The 19,917-nt window shown below is 48.8% G+C and overlaps 1 protein-coding gene across 3 annotated transcripts in view; it reads left to right on the plus strand.

The window, feature by feature from the left end:
- The window catches only part of ABL1 (ABL proto-oncogene 1, non-receptor tyrosine kinase), a 98,913-nt gene extending 82,049 nt beyond the window's left edge, over window positions 1–16,864 (plus strand). For 2 of the 3 annotated variants that reach the window (XM_006024377.3, XM_006024378.3), the window contains exons 5-11: window positions 3,166–3,250; window positions 3,618–3,795; window positions 6,829–7,013; window positions 9,131–9,283; window positions 9,813–9,902; window positions 10,588–10,752; window positions 13,337–16,864. In XM_006024377.3, coding sequence (XP_006024439.1) covers window positions 3,166–3,250; window positions 3,618–3,795; window positions 6,829–7,013; window positions 9,131–9,283; window positions 9,813–9,902; window positions 10,588–10,752; window positions 13,337–15,021 — 2,541 coding nt within the window. In that variant the 3' untranslated portion in view covers window positions 15,022–16,864. The remainder of the gene's footprint in view (window positions 1–3,165; window positions 3,251–3,617; window positions 3,796–6,828; window positions 7,014–9,130; window positions 9,284–9,812; window positions 9,903–10,587; window positions 10,753–13,336) is intronic. The other variant, XR_003094236.1, reaches the window with a different exon arrangement.
- Window positions 16,865–19,917: the final 3,053 nt, after the last annotated feature.

Here is a 19,917-nt window from a genome sequence, read left to right on the forward strand (position 1 = left end):
GGGTAATATTTTAAAATCACATTTTTATTCCAGCTGCGGCTCAGGAAAACAAGTCCTCAGCGGGTTCTTCAGAGAAACCCAGAGGGCTCATTTTATTTTTCTTTGAGAGAATTTTCTGACGCTCTCTTGCTTTTCCTCTCTAGCCCAGATCTGTATATGAGAAATAATAATGAAGGCAAGGAAAGTGAGGGGGGAACATCTCCTTGGCGCTTCTGATAGCCTGAGTACTTAATACATTCCTTTTTTGCATCTCCCTAGAACCCAGCTCTCACTCGGTTTCCTTTAAGCAGTCTTGAAGTAGCTCGCAGCTGTCTTTGCAAAGCAGTTTCTGCAGAGAGAAACCAAGGGCCAAAGTGAGACGTTCCATGCTTCAGTTGTATTTAACTACACAGTGCTACTCAGTCTGGTGTTTGCAAATCTCCCATTAGACTATTCCAGTGGAAAATCAGCGTACCGAGACCGAACATGTCAGGTGTGTTTGAGGACGTTAAGAGCCCTGACTCCAAAGCCAGTGGCATTTTGGAACTGAAAGAAGACTTGCTAGTGGGCTGACTTGTCCAATTTGATATCAGCACGAAAGCCATAATAGGATCGTCGAGTCATTTTGGAAAGAACAAGCTTGCGTCCCAAGCTTTGTTCTTTCTAGCTGTCTCTCAAGCAGTAATTGGACTAAATAGTCAGCACTGCTGTTTCTCAAGAAGGGGTCTGCTTATAACAGAAAGCTACTACCAGGTAAAAGGAGGTGGTAGCGGTAGCTGTGCATCCTCTTATGCTGTGGTGAGTGGCATCCAAACCACAGAGGTGGCTTAGGTGCAAGCACCTACTCTGGACTCCTTTAAGAGACATTTGGATGCTTATCTTGCTGGGATCCTTTGCCCCCAGCTGACTTCCTGCCCCTGGGCAGGAAGCTGGACTTGATGATCTTCGAGATCCCTTCCAGCCCTGATGTCTATAAAATCTATGAAATTAGTCTTCAATGAAAGAGGGCTGAAGTCCCCCCAGTCCATCCCTCTTTTAACGGTGAGTTAGCTGTTTGTGTGCCCATGCCCACAGGTTGCGCTTCTGGTGGCACATCCAAGCTAACAGAGAATTTATTGTTAAGGCCAAGCAAACTTCTTTATTTCCCCCAGTTAGGTTTTGGTGTTGTCTAATATGAGACAGATTGGAGAACATAGAAACATGCGGTATTTTTAGTTGGGTGCCGGATGGCTCAGGGAGACGATCGATGACTGAAGACGAAGCCTCCTAACCTTCCACATCATTAGTCTGAATCCAGAATATAATTGCCATGCGAGGGCTCTTTGATAGCTTATGTCAAATGAGCTGATCATCTCAGCCCAGCTCCTAGTCCAGCTCAGATGTCTAGTCTACGTCCATCAGTCCTGATGTAATGACGTCCTTGTTCGTGCCAGAGAGGCCGGTGGTCTGAAGTGATCACACAGCTCCCATCCCCTGAGGTCTCTTCAGGTCCAAGTGGAGACGCAGCACTGTTGCACGAGGAAAGGATGCCTCGTTGCTCTACCTGCGGTTTGCTGTTGAAGGAGAGTTTGCTGTTGAAGGAGATTGAAGGTGGATCGGTCCTGGAGCTGTTGTGAACATTAGTCTTGCAGACGCACCATTCTTATGGTAATTCTCTGCCTTTGTTTCTGTTCCATTAACCTCGACATTGAGGGGTAAGAGATTTAACACACAGGACCGATCATAATCTTCTGCACAGAATGAGCCTGGCAGAGTTTATAAATTGTCCATTAGATAACTAGGTATTTAGGGTCAGTTTTGAAACCCAGATTATTAACCCAATTTCCTTTGCCAAAGGAAATGGTTTAAGGGCCTTGCAGCTGTGTAGTATCGACAAAGAGCATAGAGGAAATTACAGCTGCCAATCAAATTAATTGGCAAGGAACAGCAAACGATGGTGTGAGGCTGTTTGAATAGGACTACCGCCGCTAACTGCAGAACGCTGCCAGCCGGGTCCGTGGGAGCAGCCCGGCTCGGTGTTATCAGCCTCACCCAGCAGCAGCAAATCTCTTGCAATCCTGCTTTAAAACATGTCTTCCACGTGGCCTTTCAGCATTAATCCACCGACAAGGGGAATGGTGATGTAGAAAGAAGAGTTACCTTTTAAAAATATATCTGTATTTTTGTACCACTTTAAAACAACCTTCTGGCCATCCGGCACCTGCTTGTTCAGGAAGACTTGTTCCTCTGAGCAGGGACAGCATCTTCCTTTGCCTTGTGCAATGCCAAGCAAAATTATGGTACTAAATAAATAATTAGTAGGGACATGTCTGCCCAGAGCTTTTACCTCGCATATTAGACTCTAAGGGGACCTATACACATGCTGTACATCTGCTCCGACGCATGGTAATTGGCACACGTCCGAGCAGACTCAATAAATTGTGTTTGCTGGAGCGTGTTAATTAATGCGCTCCAGCAGCCTCTGTGTTGCATCTATTCTGCATCCCCGCGCTTCAGAACAGCAGCAGGGGCACTTTAACTAAAACTCGTCGAATAAGATTTAATTCAAGCACCCCCACCACCCTTTTGAAGTGTGGGATGCTAAATACACGTAATGCTGCAGGCGCTCTTGGAGCCGCTCTAATTAAAGCGCCCCCCTCGACCACAGAGCATGCGTATAGATGCCCTAAAAGCCAGGAACAAACATACAAGCCCTAAAACCTCATGTCTTTGGTCATGGAGTAATTGCTATTTGCAGTTGAGTAGCCAGCAATATCAGTGCTCCCTCTTTTGAATGGCGGATGTGGTGGAGCACAGCAGCTTTAGGCAGCCTCAGATGTTTGCACAAATGGATGGTCTTAGCATTTTTCCCCCTTGTCACCATAGCACCATTTCTTCTGTCATGAGAGAGCACAGATGATGTTTCCCCTCTGAATTCTAGATGATTTTGCAGGAGAGGAGACCAGGACAGAGGGGAAAATACCTTTGTGTGTCCAAAGAAATGGATGGGATAGAAGAATGATAGTGGAGCAGAGAAGCAGACTTTGAAGCTTCCTGGCACTGTGGCGTGGCTGCAGCGGGGAGCAGTGGTCCTGGAGCAATCATGGCTTATGCTGTCTGGTTTCGATTACTCTTCAGTCCACATGCTGAGATCTGTTTCCCCTTCATGCAAATTGTGCTTGCTGAAGTTCTCCTGTTTTGCTGCAGGAGGACACCATGGAGGTGGAGGAGTTCTTGAAAGAAGCTGCAGTAATGAAGGAGATCAAGCATCCTAACTTGGTGCAATTATTAGGTAAGTGATAAATACCCAGCAGAAGGATTTAAACTAAACCCCTGTGCAGTGATACGGATGTTTAAGGAGCAGTTAAGCTGCTTACCATCCCAAGCCTTTAGATACAGGCACTTATGCTCTGGCAAAATTCACAATTCCTGAAAGTAGTACATGATTTTTAATGATATCTTCTTCCTTGCATTTAAGATGCAATAGCCTAAAGCAGGAAATGTAAAAGAGATTACTAACCAGTTTCTAAGAAACAGTCTCCCTTTCCTATCCTTTACCCCTCTGAGCACACACTTATAAGTTGCCTAGAAGGGCAAAATCCGAAGACTAAGGCATTCTGGAAGCAAACGATTGTGTTTTTAAATGTTTCCCTCAATAGGGGTGTGTACACGAGAGCCCCCATTCTACATCATCACCGAGTTCATGACATATGGGAACCTGCTTGATTATTTGCGTGAGTGTAACCGGCAGGAGGTGAATGCCGTGGTGCTGCTGTATATGGCTACTCAGATCTCCTCAGCTATGGAGTACCTGGAGAAGAAGAACTTCATTCACAGGTAGGAAGGCTGCAGAGCACCTTCCCACGCTCCTTGAGTTATCATAACACCTTTCAGAGTATCTCAGTATTGTATCCACATGCGTTACATGTCACAACTCAACATCTTGGCATGTCTTATGCTGCCGTTGGATGTTGTGTGTTAGGTAATACTTTACAGGGGCCAGTCTTGGGACTGCTCTTCAGCTGAGGTGTTTTTTCTTACTTGCACACATTGTGAGAAGGTATTGATGTGTATGAAGAGTAGCATTTAAGTTCTGACCTGCTGATTTAAAAGCAAGCGACTAAAATAAACAGGGCTCTTTGTCAAATAGATTGCCTGTTACTCCTCTGGCATTAATGTTCAGCAGTAATGATCTCTTCCTTGAAACCATTGGCATTGTTATATACATACTAGTAATCACGGTAAAGCCACCTTCTGCTGTCTTTTCATTGTGCTTTCATTTTCTGTCACCCTAGTTTCATCTGCTCTGGGGATTGTTTTCTTTTATTGCTTGAATTGCATGCATCTGTGTATTAAACATCTTCAGAGCCTTAAAATCTGGAGGATTTTGACCTTTAAATGTGCAGCAATTATGGCTAGTGCTTTGCATTCTTTGTCTGTGGAAATGACCTCCTAGCAATATAATGACACATCCTAGATGAAGACTTGAGGGTTTTTGCTGGGTTTTCTTTTTTAATACAAGAAGTTCTCCGTGCCACTGCCTGACCTTTCCTATCCAATTAGCTGGAGTATGAAATCTGCACATGTCTCCTCATAGAGATGAATGAGGCTCATGTGCAAAACGTAGAGGTTCCTTGTAAGACATGCATTCCCTATGCTGCACACAAACCTGATTTGAGCTCTCCTGTCAGTCAGGAAAGCTAACTGTGGTGCTACAAATTGAGCTTTCCCAACCTCTGATTTGCCCTGTTGTATCTAGTCGCCTCTGCTTGTAGCAAGCAAACTTTCTGAAATGTTCTGCTGAATCTCATTCCTCTGCCTTCTTAAGGACTTCATCTCCCATTACTGGTAATGGCCCAGATAACTAAAGTAAATAGAAACTTTTTTTTCCTTATAACGTGCCACCCCCACATCCACCAGGGCTGTTATTTCACAAGTGATGTCACAGTTCACATTCACAGATTCAAATGCTGGGCTTTGACCTCGTTTAATGAATTGGGCAGGAGGAGGAATATGATTATGAAAAAGAGTTTTATATATAGAGACACACAGTGGTGATCAATACTGAGGAGAGGGGATGGTCAGAAACATTACACAGGGCCTCTAGTGAAATTTTTCTAAAGTTTGAGCTCTGCAGGAGTCTTTTTGAAGAGCCGCTATCAGAGGCAGATCTTGCTGAGCTAGGAGGTAGGTGCCCGTTCTTATTTTGTGGAAGAATCTGTTTCTAATTTGATGCGATGTGGTCTGGAAGCTTTATACAAAATGTAACATTAGTAGAAATATTTTCACGTACCTGATCCTCTTACAAGCACGATGCACTTTGAGAGAAATTACATGTGAGCTAGTGATGTGGCAGCTGCTCTTCACACAGCCCTTTCTTAATGATAAGTTGGTTGTTGCCCCTTCTTCTGCAAATCCAAGTCTATGTGAAGGTGCGTGCGGGAATATTTTGTATCGTGTGTTTCCAGATCATGATTCCAGAGGTGTGGAAGACCAAAGACAGCTGCTAGTCAACCCAACTGTAATGATCATTTGGAGGTTTAGGTTGGAAAGCCAAATGTGGCTGGATATGATGCTGGCCATATCACCCCCTTGGGAGCTTTTGGCTATGTCTCTCAGCCTTAATCATGCTAGCACAGGTTCATCCACGGCAACTGTTGGGTTTCTCTTTGATCATCTAGGCTGTCAAGATGCCCCATTCACGGTCAAAGTCCATAGGAATAGGAAGTCCGGCCTGCCCTGGTGGTGGCGGCGGCAGAGTTGATGGACTTCTTGGGCTTATTTTCAAAATAAAGGGAGAGCTGCGTCCTGAGAAGTGAACTAAATATTTTCTCAGAAATGTAATCCCAGGAAATACATTCATTGTTCATATCTAAGTCACTTGTAGAGCTTCTTGCCACAAGATACCATTGAGACCACGAACTCTAGCAAGATTGAAAAAATAAAACTCTGTGGGGTCTGAGAAGAGCATGCAGTATTGTAACAGCAGAGATGCAGCATGGAAGAGCTTTAGGAAGAAATAACCTTCCCCCTGATATGAAGACTTGAACCAGTTTCCAACTTCTGAAGGGAAAAAGGAGAACATCTCCTCTGTGCCTGGTTATTTCATAACTGGTTTCACATGATTTGTTGAGTCTTCCTCTGTAACAGCTCGTGCTGGCCACTGTGGTAGCCAACACCTGGGCTGGACGGTCTTGGTGGTCCGATCGGGTACGGCCGTTTGTCTGCATCTCCGTATTGCAAGGAGACGTGAGACTTTCAGCTCATGACTGGGCAGAGATTGTCCTGCTCTTTACAAATCATGCTTTGCACTTAGGATAAAACCTCTTGAATGCAGCATGCGAAAGTGCCCGATTGTGGTATTTGTTGCTTGGTCTGATCTGTTTGGAAAAACCAGTGCAGCTAGAATTTAAACATGGTAATCCGGGAGGAAAATTGACTAGAGGTGGCATGGGAAGTGACTTAGGGCATTTTGATTGCCTGGCCTGAGTGAAATGTAAAAACAAAAAGGGGAAAATGGTAAGGACCTTTAAACGCTTATTGTTTCAGTAAAACAAGACAAGCTCAGACATTTTGTCGTTTAAAATGATTTTTATCCTGGCAGTAGCAGCTTTTATTGAAAGTGAGCTTTTTTTCAGAAGGTTTTGATTTCTAATTTTTTCTTTTCAAAAAAGGAGGCTGATGACACTTTCACTAAGTAGTAACGACAACTAATCTGTCCCTCTCACACAGAGGTTCAATTTCCCCGGAGAAAATACACGCCGAGCCTTGGGGTCCTTTGGTAACAAATAACGGCATTTGTTCTGCTCGGTGCGAGATGTTGCAAAGACCTTTCCTGATCTGTGCTTTTCTTCTTGCTTGCTGTCGTAGGGATCTTGCTGCCAGAAACTGCCTAGTAGGAGAGAACCACTTGGTGAAGGTGGCAGATTTTGGCCTGAGCAGGCTGATGACCGGAGATACGTACACTGCCCATGCTGGAGCCAAGTTCCCAATCAAGTGGACTGCACCGGAGAGTCTTGCTTACAATAAGTTCTCCATCAAGTCTGATGTCTGGGGTAGGTATTCACCCCATCATTGATGATGATGGTGATAGCTTTCTTCTTCCTCATCATCTTTGTTTAGGAATTAGGTTCAAGAAAGAGTTGGTGGTTTTACCACTTCAAGGTGGGACCTTGTCCTTATTTGAATGGAAGACATGAAAGGGGAACCTGGGCAGAAAGCTGCAGACACCCACATGCAGAAGTAGCCTGCCTGCTACAATAACATCCAAATATGAAGTGTTTGCAGGGTCGTGGGTGCCTGAGCCAGCCCCAGATCAGTGGTGCCCTAAGCATAGTACCATGGGGCACTGTGCGGTGGAAAATGTACTGGCTTCCTAAACTACTTCTGGGATGAAAGTGGGAGTCAGGGCTCTTTCACGTGTGTGGTTATCTCTATGCAGTTGTAAAATTCCCTGGCTGAGATGAGAAATGAAGGCTGTGGGTAGACTGAACTTGCAGCCATTTTAAAAGGGCAAGAAGGTTGCTACCCAGGAGCACGCACCATTTGTTTGGGTGTAGCTGTTACATCTGCCTTCTCCTGTAGCGGTATCAGTGAGCCAGTGGCCATAACTTTATCTCTGGATGAAGTGCACCTAAAGGTATTATAGTTTTGCTCCACTTTAAACTACTACAAGAGCAAGCAGATGTAAGATTCACATGGGTATCATTTACTGCAAGCGTGGTTGCTTTGTGTGTCCACACCAAAGAGAACTTGACCAGTGACTGTGTCAGAGCCTTTAATAAAATAGGACTGATGGCCCCTGCGAAAGAGCCAACTTCTCTCCATTCTAACTCCCTAAGCTCCCCCTCCACTTCCAGTCCGTCGTCAGGTTTTCTCTTCTCCTTTTCCAGGTTATAGAAAGCTCTGCTTGGAGTAGGACTTGATATTTGGGGCAGTGGGAGTTGCTGGGGGATACAGCTGACTGTTACAATGATGGTGGAAAAAGTTTCGAGTCTGTGACGGCTGGGTAAAATGGTGCAACTTTCTGTGCAACGTGTGTGTTGTTGAATAGCTGTCACAAAGCACCAGGGGTGGTGATGTTCTCCAGTGGTGGCTGGGGCATTTTCTGTGTATTTTTAATTTAACGTATTGGGAGAAGCTATATCATAAAGACATAAGGCTATGTTAATATCTAACCAGATTCTGCGTAGCGGGACCAGGGCTTACGGATTCTGGACTGTGACTCGAGATCAAGCGAGCAGGCCTTTTGTGGACGCTTGCCGCCGTGGCTGAGGGTTCAGAAGTTTGCGTGCACACACCTCATTGCCTGCAGACAGTATTCAAGCAGAGCTGTTTGTGGCCATGTCTAGCATAGATTGCCCTCGGTGGTTACCATGTAAATTGATGTGATTTCATTACTTATGCTGGATTGTAATTGCTTTCTCTTCAGGTTAAAACCAGACTGCAATGACTGAGCTAATTATGTGCAGGTTGTTGCTCTGGTGTTGAGTTTGTTCTTTAGACTTGAGTCCTAGTTTAGTGACTGACACTCATTTCCAACCCCCCTAAACAGTTCTGTGACTCAGATGCCCCATCTATATTGAAGGCAGTTGCAAGCAGTGATTATACCTTGTGTTACGGTTTCTAGTGAACCCTAATGCCTCAGGTAGTTGGCAGTCATCGCTGTGAAGTCCATCCCGGCATTGGAACTGCTGCTTTTCCCCCTGTAGATTGTCATGCTCCAAGAATGCAGGCAACCCAAAGCAACTGAACCGTTTGGATATGGGAGTCCTAATGGGAAGGAGGCGGGGGGGATGTGAGAGGAGCTGTCAGATTTGCAAGGAGGCTGCTGTGCTGCAGAGACGTAGTTTCAGCTAATCCGCCGTGAAGTCTCTTAATTGTGCCTTTAACAGGACTTGAAGGATCTCAAGGCATTCGGGTTGGAGACAGCAGATACGCTGAAAATTAGTCTAATTCCACTCTGTCATATCACAGGGGACTTGTCTGCACTGATAAAGAGACTTGTTATGCTATGGCAGCATCCTAGCTACTGTGGAGTGTGGAGTGCGAGCCTCCCAGAGAAGGGGGCTTGCTAAATGCAAGGGAAGGTTGATTTTAGCCACCCACCAAACGCCAACTTGCAGCTTAGGGAAGTACCTCAAGACTAAGCTTTGTGATTTCTTTATTGCAGCCTTTGGCGTCCTATTGTGGGAAATCGCGACATATGGCATGTCCCCGTACCCTGGAATTGACCTCTCTCAGGTGTACGAACTGTTGGAGAAGGACTATCGCATGGAGCGTCCAGAAGGTTGCCCTGAGAAAGTCTATGAACTCATGAGAGCATGTGAGTCTTCGCAAACACAGAGACGAGCTGCTGGAGCTCTGCAGAGATGTAGCAGAAGCCCCGGGATGTGGTTACAGGCAGGAGGGGCAGCTTTGTGTGCAGGTGCTTGGCTCCCATGTTAACCTTGGCTCTCCCAAGAGGACGTCAGAAGTCTGAAGTAGCCCGTTCTTGTCACGGGGGGGGTTTATTCCCTCCTAAGAATGGGAGCTGGGTAGTGCTGGGTCATGTGTCCTGGGGATCTAAAAAAAGGATTGTGCACCCACCTTTAGCTGTGGGAGGGGACTAAGCATTGCTCTGCCATTCAGGCTTTTTCTAACCATTTCTAGTCTGAAGTTGCAGAGCAGCCACAGCCCTTGTGCTTTGCTGGGTGCTGTGGCTGTTTCAAACCAGGCGTCTAGTGTTTGTACTATAGCTGGTCTCTCATTAAAGCATGAATCATGATGTGGGGTTGGCTCCCCAGAAGTGCTGTGCAGCTTAATGAAAGTTTGTGCGGCTGGTTTAGAAGGTCTTGATACCTCTGCTCTTCCAGGCTGGCAGTGGAGCCCTTCAGACAGGCCCTCGTTCGCTGAAATCCACCAGGCGTTTGAGACGATGTTTCAAGAGTCCAGCATATCAGACGGTAGGTCCACTTCCCTTTCTGCTGGCACCATGTCTGGAAGGGGAAGTGATAGGACAAACGCATCATAAATCGTGGCTGTGAGTTTTTCACTGCGGTCATGGAAACCGGATGAATGGAGAAACTCTGCGACTCCCATGTGGATCCTGGCCACTCAAAGAGGGTGGAACACCTACGCTCCTGGGACATGATGTTGCCCTGTAGGAACGAACAGGAGCATTGTCCTTCTTCACTACCACCCCATTATGGCTGTGGCTCCCAGGTGGGAAATGCAACTAGGAGCTTCTTGTTTAGCAATTTTCATGACTGTTACCTTCTCCGGGGACCCCCTCTCCTTCTCCACAAATACCCTGGCTGTGGAACTTGCTAAGAATTTCCATGACAAGGTAGTAACCTTAATCTTAATTTGCGGCTATCTCTGAATGGTCCAACAATGTAGCTTTGCAGTGCAACTTTGTGATTTGTACCTCCCATGTTAAAAAAAAAAGAAAGAAAAAAAAAAAAGTAGAGGAGACCTGTACATGTACACGTGCATACTGCCTAGAGGTCTTCTGGTTAAACAGTGTTAAGTGCCCCCCATGCCATCAGCCTCTCTCTTTCCCCATTATTCCTTAATAGTTTAGTAGTTTTATCTTTTGTCTCTATCCTTCCAGTTTCCCTTCTAAACATCCTTCTCTGTGCCTTCCAGAGGTGGAGAAAGAACTGGGGAAAAAAGGGATGAGAAGCGTCGTGAGTAACTTTCTGCAGGCTCCAGAACTACCGACCAAAACAAGGACGTCCAGGAGGGCGGCTGAAAGCAAAGAAGCCAACGAGAGCTTGGAGCCAGCACACCCCAGAAGTCAGGGGGAATGTGGTATGTCACATCTCCAGGTGCTCTGCCCTGTGCATGAGGCAACCTGAGACAGAGGGGATGCCTGAATCCAGAGAGAACCTCGAGAAGACATGATAGAAATGGGACCCCCCCCCAACCTTGTGGATATTTCTGCTGCCATGAGGTGTCCTGGTTTCTCTCTGGATTGAGGAATCCATCATTGTAGCTCCCAACAGTTTTGTAGCTGGATAAGGATCAGTGTTAGTACTGGGAGTTGCAGCAGCAAGAGATACAGCCCGGAATGGGAAATATCTGTGTGAATTGTTACCTAGTTCAAGGACTGATCTGCCCTAGGAGCTGTTGTGTATCCACTGCAGTTGGCAACTTCAGAGCAGTGCCAGAGGACAGAGTGCTTGGGTCATGCCCTCGTGATCCTCAGCCATCTGCAGAGCAGGACCCATCAGAGAGCTGGCCTGAGTCCCCTATCCCCCCTCACCACCCCATGTTGTCCCAATGCAAGAAAATTCCCAGCAAAGGGGACTTGCCTCGACTTCCAGTCTCTTGGTGCTGCCAGGGTGGTATAAATGAGCCACCCTGCCTTCTGTCTGAATAAGCTGGGTAGTGTTCAGAATTGTGTGCGCAGTGTAGCCTCTGATAAGGGAGGGTTTTCCAGCCCCAAATCATACTGAGTGTTTGCTTTGAAATGCTGAAGTGTATTACTTCTGGCAGGTACCAAATATAATTTCAGCAAGAGCCACAGAGGTATTTACAAAATCTACCATGAAATTAAACAACCTCTCAGTCAGGTTCTCAAAGCGTGTAGTTTCCATTCGGGGGCTGTTGAAAACAATGATAAAACATTGGGCACAGACACTTAATTTGTACCCAGAATGTTTTAAAATGAAGTTTGTTTTTAAAAAAAAAAATAATATTGCAGATAGGTTGTTTTTTGCCAGCTCCGGCTAAAGGTGCTGATTCTGACTGTAGTGGGCAAACCCCTTAGCAGCTCACTTTCAGATTTGATTGATGGAAAGCACTATATGAGAGCAGGAAGAGGCCCCAGAAATCTTTTGTATGTTGGGTGGATGTGTGTTTGTGGGGGGGGGTGTATGGCATGCATGCACAGTACAGAAGGTTATCACCAGCCCTCCTCTTTGGGGTGGTTTTAGTCCACACTGACACGTGGTAGTCTTCTCACAGATACTTTGTCATATCCCAGTCTGGTGAGAGATGACAAAGTATATAGAGAGCTATGACAAAGTGTGTGTGTGTGGGCATAAGTGGGGTGTATGTATCTTAACAACATCCCAATAGAGACCTAAAAAAATCCTTTGTCTTTTTTCCACTTCCAATTGCTCATGGGTATCCAGGGCAGATGGACTTGTTTCTGAATAGAGTGCACTTGGTGAGGAGCTCTGAGCTTGTGTCTCGACCACTGAGAGAGGCTTGTCCTTGGCAGGAGATACAAGAGACTTGAACTGGTGTCTGATCCCTACCCTGTCCTTTCAGGAAAAATCTCTTTCCAGATTGTAGGAGGTTGAGCAGAGTTGCTCAGGGTGACTTGTATCCACTCTCAGGAAACGGCTGCCCTCTGAAGATTATTTTAACATTTCTTTTTGGTTGGGCACATACAAACGTATTCAGCTGCACACGAACAGTCTAAATATGTGTTCACAAAAGTGTGTGATCTGCTTCCTGGCAGGTACTGCATTTCTTCCTGAAATATGCATCTCTGTCTTAAAAGAAGAAAAAGATTATCCCCTTCTCTCAGCTGAGACACGAGTATAGATATTTACCTTTACGTGACTAAGGAGGATCCTTTTCTCTTTCTTTAGCCCTGCTTCATCTCCTCCTCTTGCTGCCTGCTCAAGCTGTAAATGTATCTACTGCCCTGTAGGCAGCTCTGTCTCAAATTAGAGAGCTGTTTGAGTGCTCCTGTTGCAGTCCCTGACCTGTGAACAAGACCTCCTGTCATTCAAATGTGGAATCCTTCAGGACTCCCTCTAAATTTATCATAAACCACTATTCATTTTCTAATTTTTCTTGTAAGTGGTGAAGGGGTCACTCCATCCTCTTCTCCCAGAGCAGTTCCACTGAAGCAGTCCATTATCCCTGCTTCCCTCCATTGTCAAAGACTGCCCGTCTTCACCATGGTGCAGCTCATCGTATTCTGCTGCTGGAGTGATCCTGATTTCTTCTTGTGTCCTAGTTATTTTTGCTCCACCAGAGATTGAAGATGGGAGAGGGGGAGATGTGTAGTTTAACCAAGCAGGGAGATGAGGAAGTAGGTTAGTGGGGAACTTCTTTGTCCCTTCACTGAGTGGCTGGGAAGGAGCCAGCAGCAAAAGGACTAAACTGCCCTTGATACTCATTCACAGTCTGTGACCCAGCAAAGCTAGTGAGACATCCAGATGTATGTCAGGATTGAGCATACCTCGGGATTCTGGACCAAATCCAGCCCTGGCCTTGGTGGAGCTGTATCCACTTTGCAGCAGGTCTGAGCGTGGGCCTCTGTTTACAGAGCCGGTGCCTATTAGGCGGTGTCAGAGCGCGGCAGTCTCGGAGGAGAACAGATTGTTCTGTTTCGTGAAGCAAAGCTCAATAGAATCTTCTCTGTTCCTTGCAGACCATCTGGAGCATGAACCGGCCGTGTCTCCGTTGCTTCCACGGAAGGAAAGAGTCGCCCTGGAGAGCAGTTTAAATGAAGATGAGCGGCTGCTTCCGAAGGACAAAAAGACCAACCTCTTCAGCGCTCTTATCAAGAAGAAGAAGAAGACAGCCCCTACCCCTCCAAAGCGCAGCAGCTCCTTCCGGGAGATAGATGGCCACCCAGACCGCAGGGCAGGGGGTGAGGATGAGAGCAGGGATGCCGGCAATGGGGCTTTCACCACGCCGCCTACGGACGCCGCTGATCCTTCCAAATTCCAGGGCCCAAGCAATGGGGCTGGGGTCATCAACGGGGCAGTCACGGGGAACTCTGGCTTTTTATCGCCCCACCTGTGGAAAAAGTCCAGCACTATGACCAGCAGCCGAGCAGCTGCCGGTGAAGACGAGAGCAGCTCCAATGCCAGCAAGCGCTTCCTGCGATCCTGCTCTGCCTCGTGCGTGCCCCATGGAGCCAAGGACACCGAATGGAAGTCGGTGACACTACCCCGGGACCCGCAGTCCACGGGGCGGCAGTTCGATTCGTCCACCTTCGGGGGACACAAAAGCGAGAAGCCTGCCCTGCCGCGGAAGCGGGCGAATGAGAGCAAGGCGGATCTTGCCACCAAGGGGACGGCAACACCCCCACCGCGGCTGCTGAAGAAGAACGAGGAGGCGACCGACGATGTGTTCAAAGACGCTGAGTCGAGCCCTGGCTCCAGCCCACCCACACTGACGCCCAAACTCTTGCGCAGGCAGCCTGCCGGTCCTCTGTCCTCCGGTGTGGCTCATAAGGATGACGGTGTCAAACTGAGTGCCTTAGGTACCCCTACGACAACGGACCAAGGGCCTGCTGTGAAAGTCAGCTCTGCCATGTTTGTGGGTGCTAGCAAGGCTTCCACCGAAGAGCCCAGGATGAGGAGGCTCAAACAGACTTCAGAGAAGGACAAGGGGAAGCTATCGAAGCTGAAGCCAACCCCACCTCTTCCGCTGTCTTCATCCTCTGTCGGCAGGCCTGGAAAAGCCTCCCACAGCCCTGGGCACGAAGCAGCAGTGGATGCAGTGTCGGGTCCTAAATCCAAACCACTGCCTCAGGTTGCAGACGCTGCTGGCAGTGATGCTGCCAAGCCAAACCAGCCAGGGGAAGGGGGCAAGAAGCCAGGGCTCCCCTCCATACCAAAGCCACAGTCCTCCAGCAAGATGCTGACCACAGCAGCCCCAGCCCCCTCTTCAGCAGTCCTTTCAGCCTCAGGTGGCGACCAGCCATCATCCACAGCCTTCATCCCTCTTATCTCCACCAGAGTGTCGCTGCGGAAGACCCGCCAGCCTCCGGAGAGGATCGCTAGTGGCACCATCACCAAGGGAGTGGTATTGGAAAGCACGGAGGCCCTGCGCCTCGCCATCAGCAAGAACTCGGAACAAATGGCGAGCCACAGTGCCGTCCTGGAGGCTGGCAAGAACCTCTACACCTTCTGTGTGAGCTACGTGGACTCCATCCAGCAGATGAGGAACAAGTTTGCTTTCCGGGAGGCCATCAATAAGCTGGAGAACAACCTCCGGGAGCTCCAGATTTGCCCGGCCACAGCTGGCAGCGGCCCCGCGGCCACACAGGACTTTAGCAAGCTTCTCAGCTCGGTGAAAGAAATCAGTGACATTGTTCAGAGGTAGCAGAAGTCAGGTGGCTGCTGCTTGTCATGGGCCAAAGCCAGCCGCAGAGAGAACTGGGAGCACACATGCAGACTGATAGGGGACCAGGGGCCTTGGGGACAGGGATGAACCCAGACGGTTGAATGCTGCCCCGCTGCCTAAGCCGGGGTGTCCATCGAGATGCACTTTTCCTCCCTTTTCACCCAGGCTCCCTGCGACTCACGTACTAACGATCCTCTTATCTGTGGAGTTCTTGCCTTGTGGACGATGAGGCGAAATGCCGAGGTCACATCATGCCTTTTTCTTAATATTCTGTTGTTCTGGACAGAGCTTTAAGCTTGAAGCTGGACTGACGGACGTTGATGTTCTGCCCCCCTCCGGGAGGGAGTCCTACTGCCGTGTCGTTCCCTCCCCCTGCCCCAGAGTTGAGTGTTTGAATAGCAATATGCCCGCTGCTTTCCTGGGGGGGGTCACAGCGCATGTCCCCTGCCTGAGTCTGACGCTTCTGTGAGTGACATTAATGTGTCAGATTGGGGCTCGGGGGGTGGAGTATCTATGTAACTCGTTCGTGAAATAGGACGCTATGAAAGATGTTTACCAAAATCTTCCCAACGGCTCCATCCGCAGCCCTTAGCTGCCAGCCAACAGATCCGCGCTTCTCGTGACTTCTTCACGGTGGAGAGTCCAGATGAATCGCTGGAGGTTTGGATTGTTGCGGATGGTCCCTGTTAATGCTGTGATCCCGTTTGTGAATCTCTCTTTGGTAGCAATAAAAGACAGACAGGGTTTGGGGAGAGAAGAGCAGCTCATGCTCTCCCGATAGTCGACACTTGGGGGAATTGCCGCCCGTCACTGAGCGAGGGATAGGAGGGTTGCAACGGGTGGGGAGGTCGCTAAACCCATCCGAAAAGATTCCAGTGTGCCTCCAGCAGTTGTTTCAGCCGAGTTGGTGCATCCCAAGTGCTCTTGAGCAGATGCACCGGCAGAGCTGTTGTTTGCCTAAAATTTCCAGCCGCTTCAATGACACAGGAGCAGTGAGCACATAAGGGCTGTATCAGACCCGGCTACCACTCCCCCGTGCAGTCCCTGTGAGGAGGAGGGAAGCAGCATGTTGCAAACCCTTCCTCTCAGCATCAACACTGAATCCCACTGAAGTGCTTAGGGTCACCCTTGCCAGTTAGTGTAGGTTGTTCTACTTCCATTGGAAAACTTGATTGCCCCAATGATACTCCGACGGTTCTGGTCAGGATTAAAGGACCTGGGGAGCCTGCAGACAATTCTTCCCCTGGGTGCATGTCCCCGAGGGAGCTGTGAACATGTGCCTCCAAGGAGCACCTTTCCCAGGTTGCTTTGACCTTCCCAACTAATTCAGCCAACTGGGAACTAACTGCAACAGCCTGTTAGTAAAAGGACAAGATTTAGGGCTATTAACAGTGCAATTTAACTCCTTGTAACCGTTCCAGACGAGAGAAGAAAGCAAGCTCCCCATCCCAGGTCCCCTCCTTTTGTGTATTTTTAAACACTAATCGCCTTCCATTTGTATTTTATTTTATTTTTTCCACTTAGGAGCTCTCGGTTTTGTATACGATTTCCCATAGCACGTTCTGTTGTGTGCTCACGCCACCTTGCGACCTCACAACCAGCCGCGACAACGCACGACAGACGTTTAAACAATAAAAACAAACGAGAACCACACGCCACAGGCTGCCTTTAAAGAAAAAAAAAACACCCCACAAGCAAAAAAAATCCAAAAACCCCACGCCTTGGACTGTTGTTTCTGAGGTACTGTTTTTACGTTGTTGATAACCTCTTGTGCCACTATATTATACACTTGTATCTTGGTATTACACACTTTTGTAGACTCCTTTTGTCCTTTTTTTACTACGTGTAAATAGCTCTGTCCTTCCTCTTCGTGATACCCAAGGGGCTGTTCCCTTTGGTTTTGGTCCAATACAGATGGTTTCTGTACGTGGCTTTCCCCCCCCACCTCTCTCTCACTTCCTCTGTTTTTGGTTTTTTCGGGGGTTATTTTTTATTCTGGTCTCTCTTGCATAGTATATTTAAAAATAAATCATTGTTGAGGAAAACCAGGAGCGCGTTGGTGTCTTGTTGAGGGGGTTGTTGGCCCCAGTGGCTTGTCTGGCAGGTGATGTGCCCTCCCGAGAGCGGACTAGAAGCACATTTGCTTTGCGAGGACTCATGGAGGCCTTCAGTGCACCGTGCTGATCATGCCCGGGGGACAGCGAGCTCCTGGGACTGTTGGAGCTGGTTCTCAAATGCATCCGAGAAAAGCAAAAGATGTACAGAAGAAAGACCAACACGGGCCTCATTGGCAGCTGGAGATGTGCTGTTCACATCCGTGAGATCCATACGTGGCCCCGGGCTTTCCTCCCTCTGTCACCAGTGCACGTTCAGGCTCTGTCCTTGGTTCCTTGTGGCTGGCGTGCCCCGTTCTTTAGCCAGACAGCTTGGCTTCTCCCTACCTGGTTCCTGTTTCTGCCTTTCATGAAGCCCATGTTTGCAAGTCAGGAGGGGCTCTGCCTTCCTCCTGGTCAAATCCCACAGGTCTCTGAGCCCATAGACCTCATTTCTGAGAAACAGAGACAATGCTGCTCCCAGGAGGGTGCCCGCCTGGTGCTAGCTCCCGTCTCCCTTGGTGCGCACGTGGAAACACCCAAGCCCTTAAAGGTACTTTTGACCCTTGGCGATGTTAGCCATGCAGCGGAGCATGAACCAGCCTCTCTTTTGGCTTGCGTGTGCCACCTCCGAGCTTACTTACTGCCCTTGGGCCACTCCAGTGGATTCACTCCCCCATGCATCAGCATGTCATGGATCCAGCCTACCCTGGTGTGCCATTGTGCGCAACCACAGTCCTTGTCCAGATAGCTAAAGAAACAACACAAAAGGCAAGAGGGGCGCAGAGAGGAGACATGATGACCCAGGCTCACACAATGACCCAGGGATAGAGCTGTGGCTAGAAGAGTCCCCTACATCCCCATGCAGCATCCTGACTGCTGGAGATGCCTATGCACAGCGTTCCAGCTATGTGAGGTAAAAGCAAAGTTTGTTGAGCTGCAGGGGCTAATTTGCAGGTGGGTTTGTACCATTAAGCGAAAAGAAATGAGAGTCAGAGCACGCAATAGGCAATATTACTTTATTCCTGGCAATATTGGTGCCACTTCTGCCAAGCCTTGAACCAGGTTCTCTCACTAGGGCGGCATCATTTAACAGAAACATGCATGAAAGTGCAGGAAGGTTACAGTACTTCTGTGACAATGCCCCTTAGATCAGAATACTTCCCATTGACGTTGCCAGCATAAAGACAGATGCATGAACAACCCTAGGTGAGGCACTGTAATTAATGCCTTTGGATCCGCTGAGGCAGAGCCATGCAGACCAGGCAGGAGGTGGGGGATTTCGTCCCATCTGCAAGTGATATCCTTCCTGGAGATCTCCTTGTCATGGGAGAGCGGTGGTCAGCTGACCTGTTGGGCAAAGTACCGAGAAGTGCAGGGGCAGGAAGGAGGAAGGGGGATTCAGGACTAAATTTAGCCATAGCCAAACACAGTGGGAGTTGATTTAGCAGATCGATGCATTTAACAGTGTGATGGTGCCAATTTTCAGGGCTATTGAGCCTGAAAGAATGAGTACTCTGGGGAAAAAAAATTGCTTTGTGTTGTGTTGGGTGTGAAATGGTAATGCTCCCTGTCAGGCTGCCTCCAACGCCAGGCTGTCCTTTGAGCTGCAAGCTCAGCTGAGAAAATTGCTTGTCACAAAGACATGAAGCGTGGTCAGTGTTTTCTCAAGGAAGGATCCACCTATGGGGGCCGGGGCAGCCTGACCTGCAGAGAAGCTGCCAAACAAAAGGGTCAGGGAAGGGGAACACGGCTGGCTCCTGGGAGAGGTTGGGCACCAGCTGATAGCGCTGGGAAGTCGGGGGCTGTTTGTTGTCTCTGGCACCTGCCCCATTTAGCAGGAGCCCTCTGATGATCAAATACTGGGGGAACGTGTTCCTGAGCCTGTCCAGACCTTCGGCTGCCTGGAGGGCCATCTGAGAAGAATGCATGGTCAGATACTTGGGACCCCCAGGCCTTCCCCCAGATTTCATCCCCTTGGCTTGGAGGACCTGGGTGTTTGTCCGAGCAGGTAGGCTGCTAGTGAGTGAGCTTAAATACTGTTAGAGCCAGCAGACTGCCTGTCCTAGTAACTTGGCTGAAGACATCATTTGCCCTGACGGCTCTGCAGAGAAACCCAGCCCCGTGGCTGCAAGGGCAGTGGGGATGGGGGATCCAGGAATCCCCCGCACCCCGGACATGATGACAACAGCCTTGCGACTTGCTGTGTGCAGGTTGCACTGGGGCTTTTGGTTGCAGCTGCGCCCTGGGTGTTTGCACGGCTGCCCCTCTGCTCAGCACAGTTAAGACATGGTTAGACCCACCCTGCTCTGCAGCCTGTTACTGGGTCTCTCCACAGCATAGGCGGCACCCGGGACAGGTCTGCTGCCAATGTGCAGCTGGCACAGCTTGGCCAAGGCCGCAATCATGGGAGCACGGCCCCGTGTTCCCATCAGAGGGGAAGCATTGCACTGGGGCAGGGAGCAGCAGGGGGATCCCCCAGTGAGTATGGCGGGGTAGGAACCACCCAGATCCATTGAGGGACAAGGTGGGGAGGGAACAGCTACCCAGCTTCCTGGGACTCGCTGGCGGGAGAGGAACACGCAGTGCTGAGTAATGCAAGCTGTACAGCAGGGACTCTGCTCCGCTCCACTCCCACCCCACGCTTCAGCCAGGAGCTGGCAGGACCCCTCCTCTGTGGGATGCCATGATGAGCTGCCCAGTGCTTTTCTTTGCAGCACCCCTCCAAGGAAACACTGCATGCCGTGCTGGCCCTGCCACCCAGCGCTTGGCTTCCTGCTGC

The sequence above is a fragment of the Alligator sinensis genome, unplaced genomic scaffold (genome assembly GCF_000455745.1).
Source record: "Alligator sinensis unplaced genomic scaffold, ASM45574v1 scaffold388_2, whole genome shotgun sequence".
In the NCBI taxonomy this organism is placed as follows: Eukaryota; Metazoa; Chordata; order Crocodylia; family Alligatoridae; genus Alligator; species Alligator sinensis.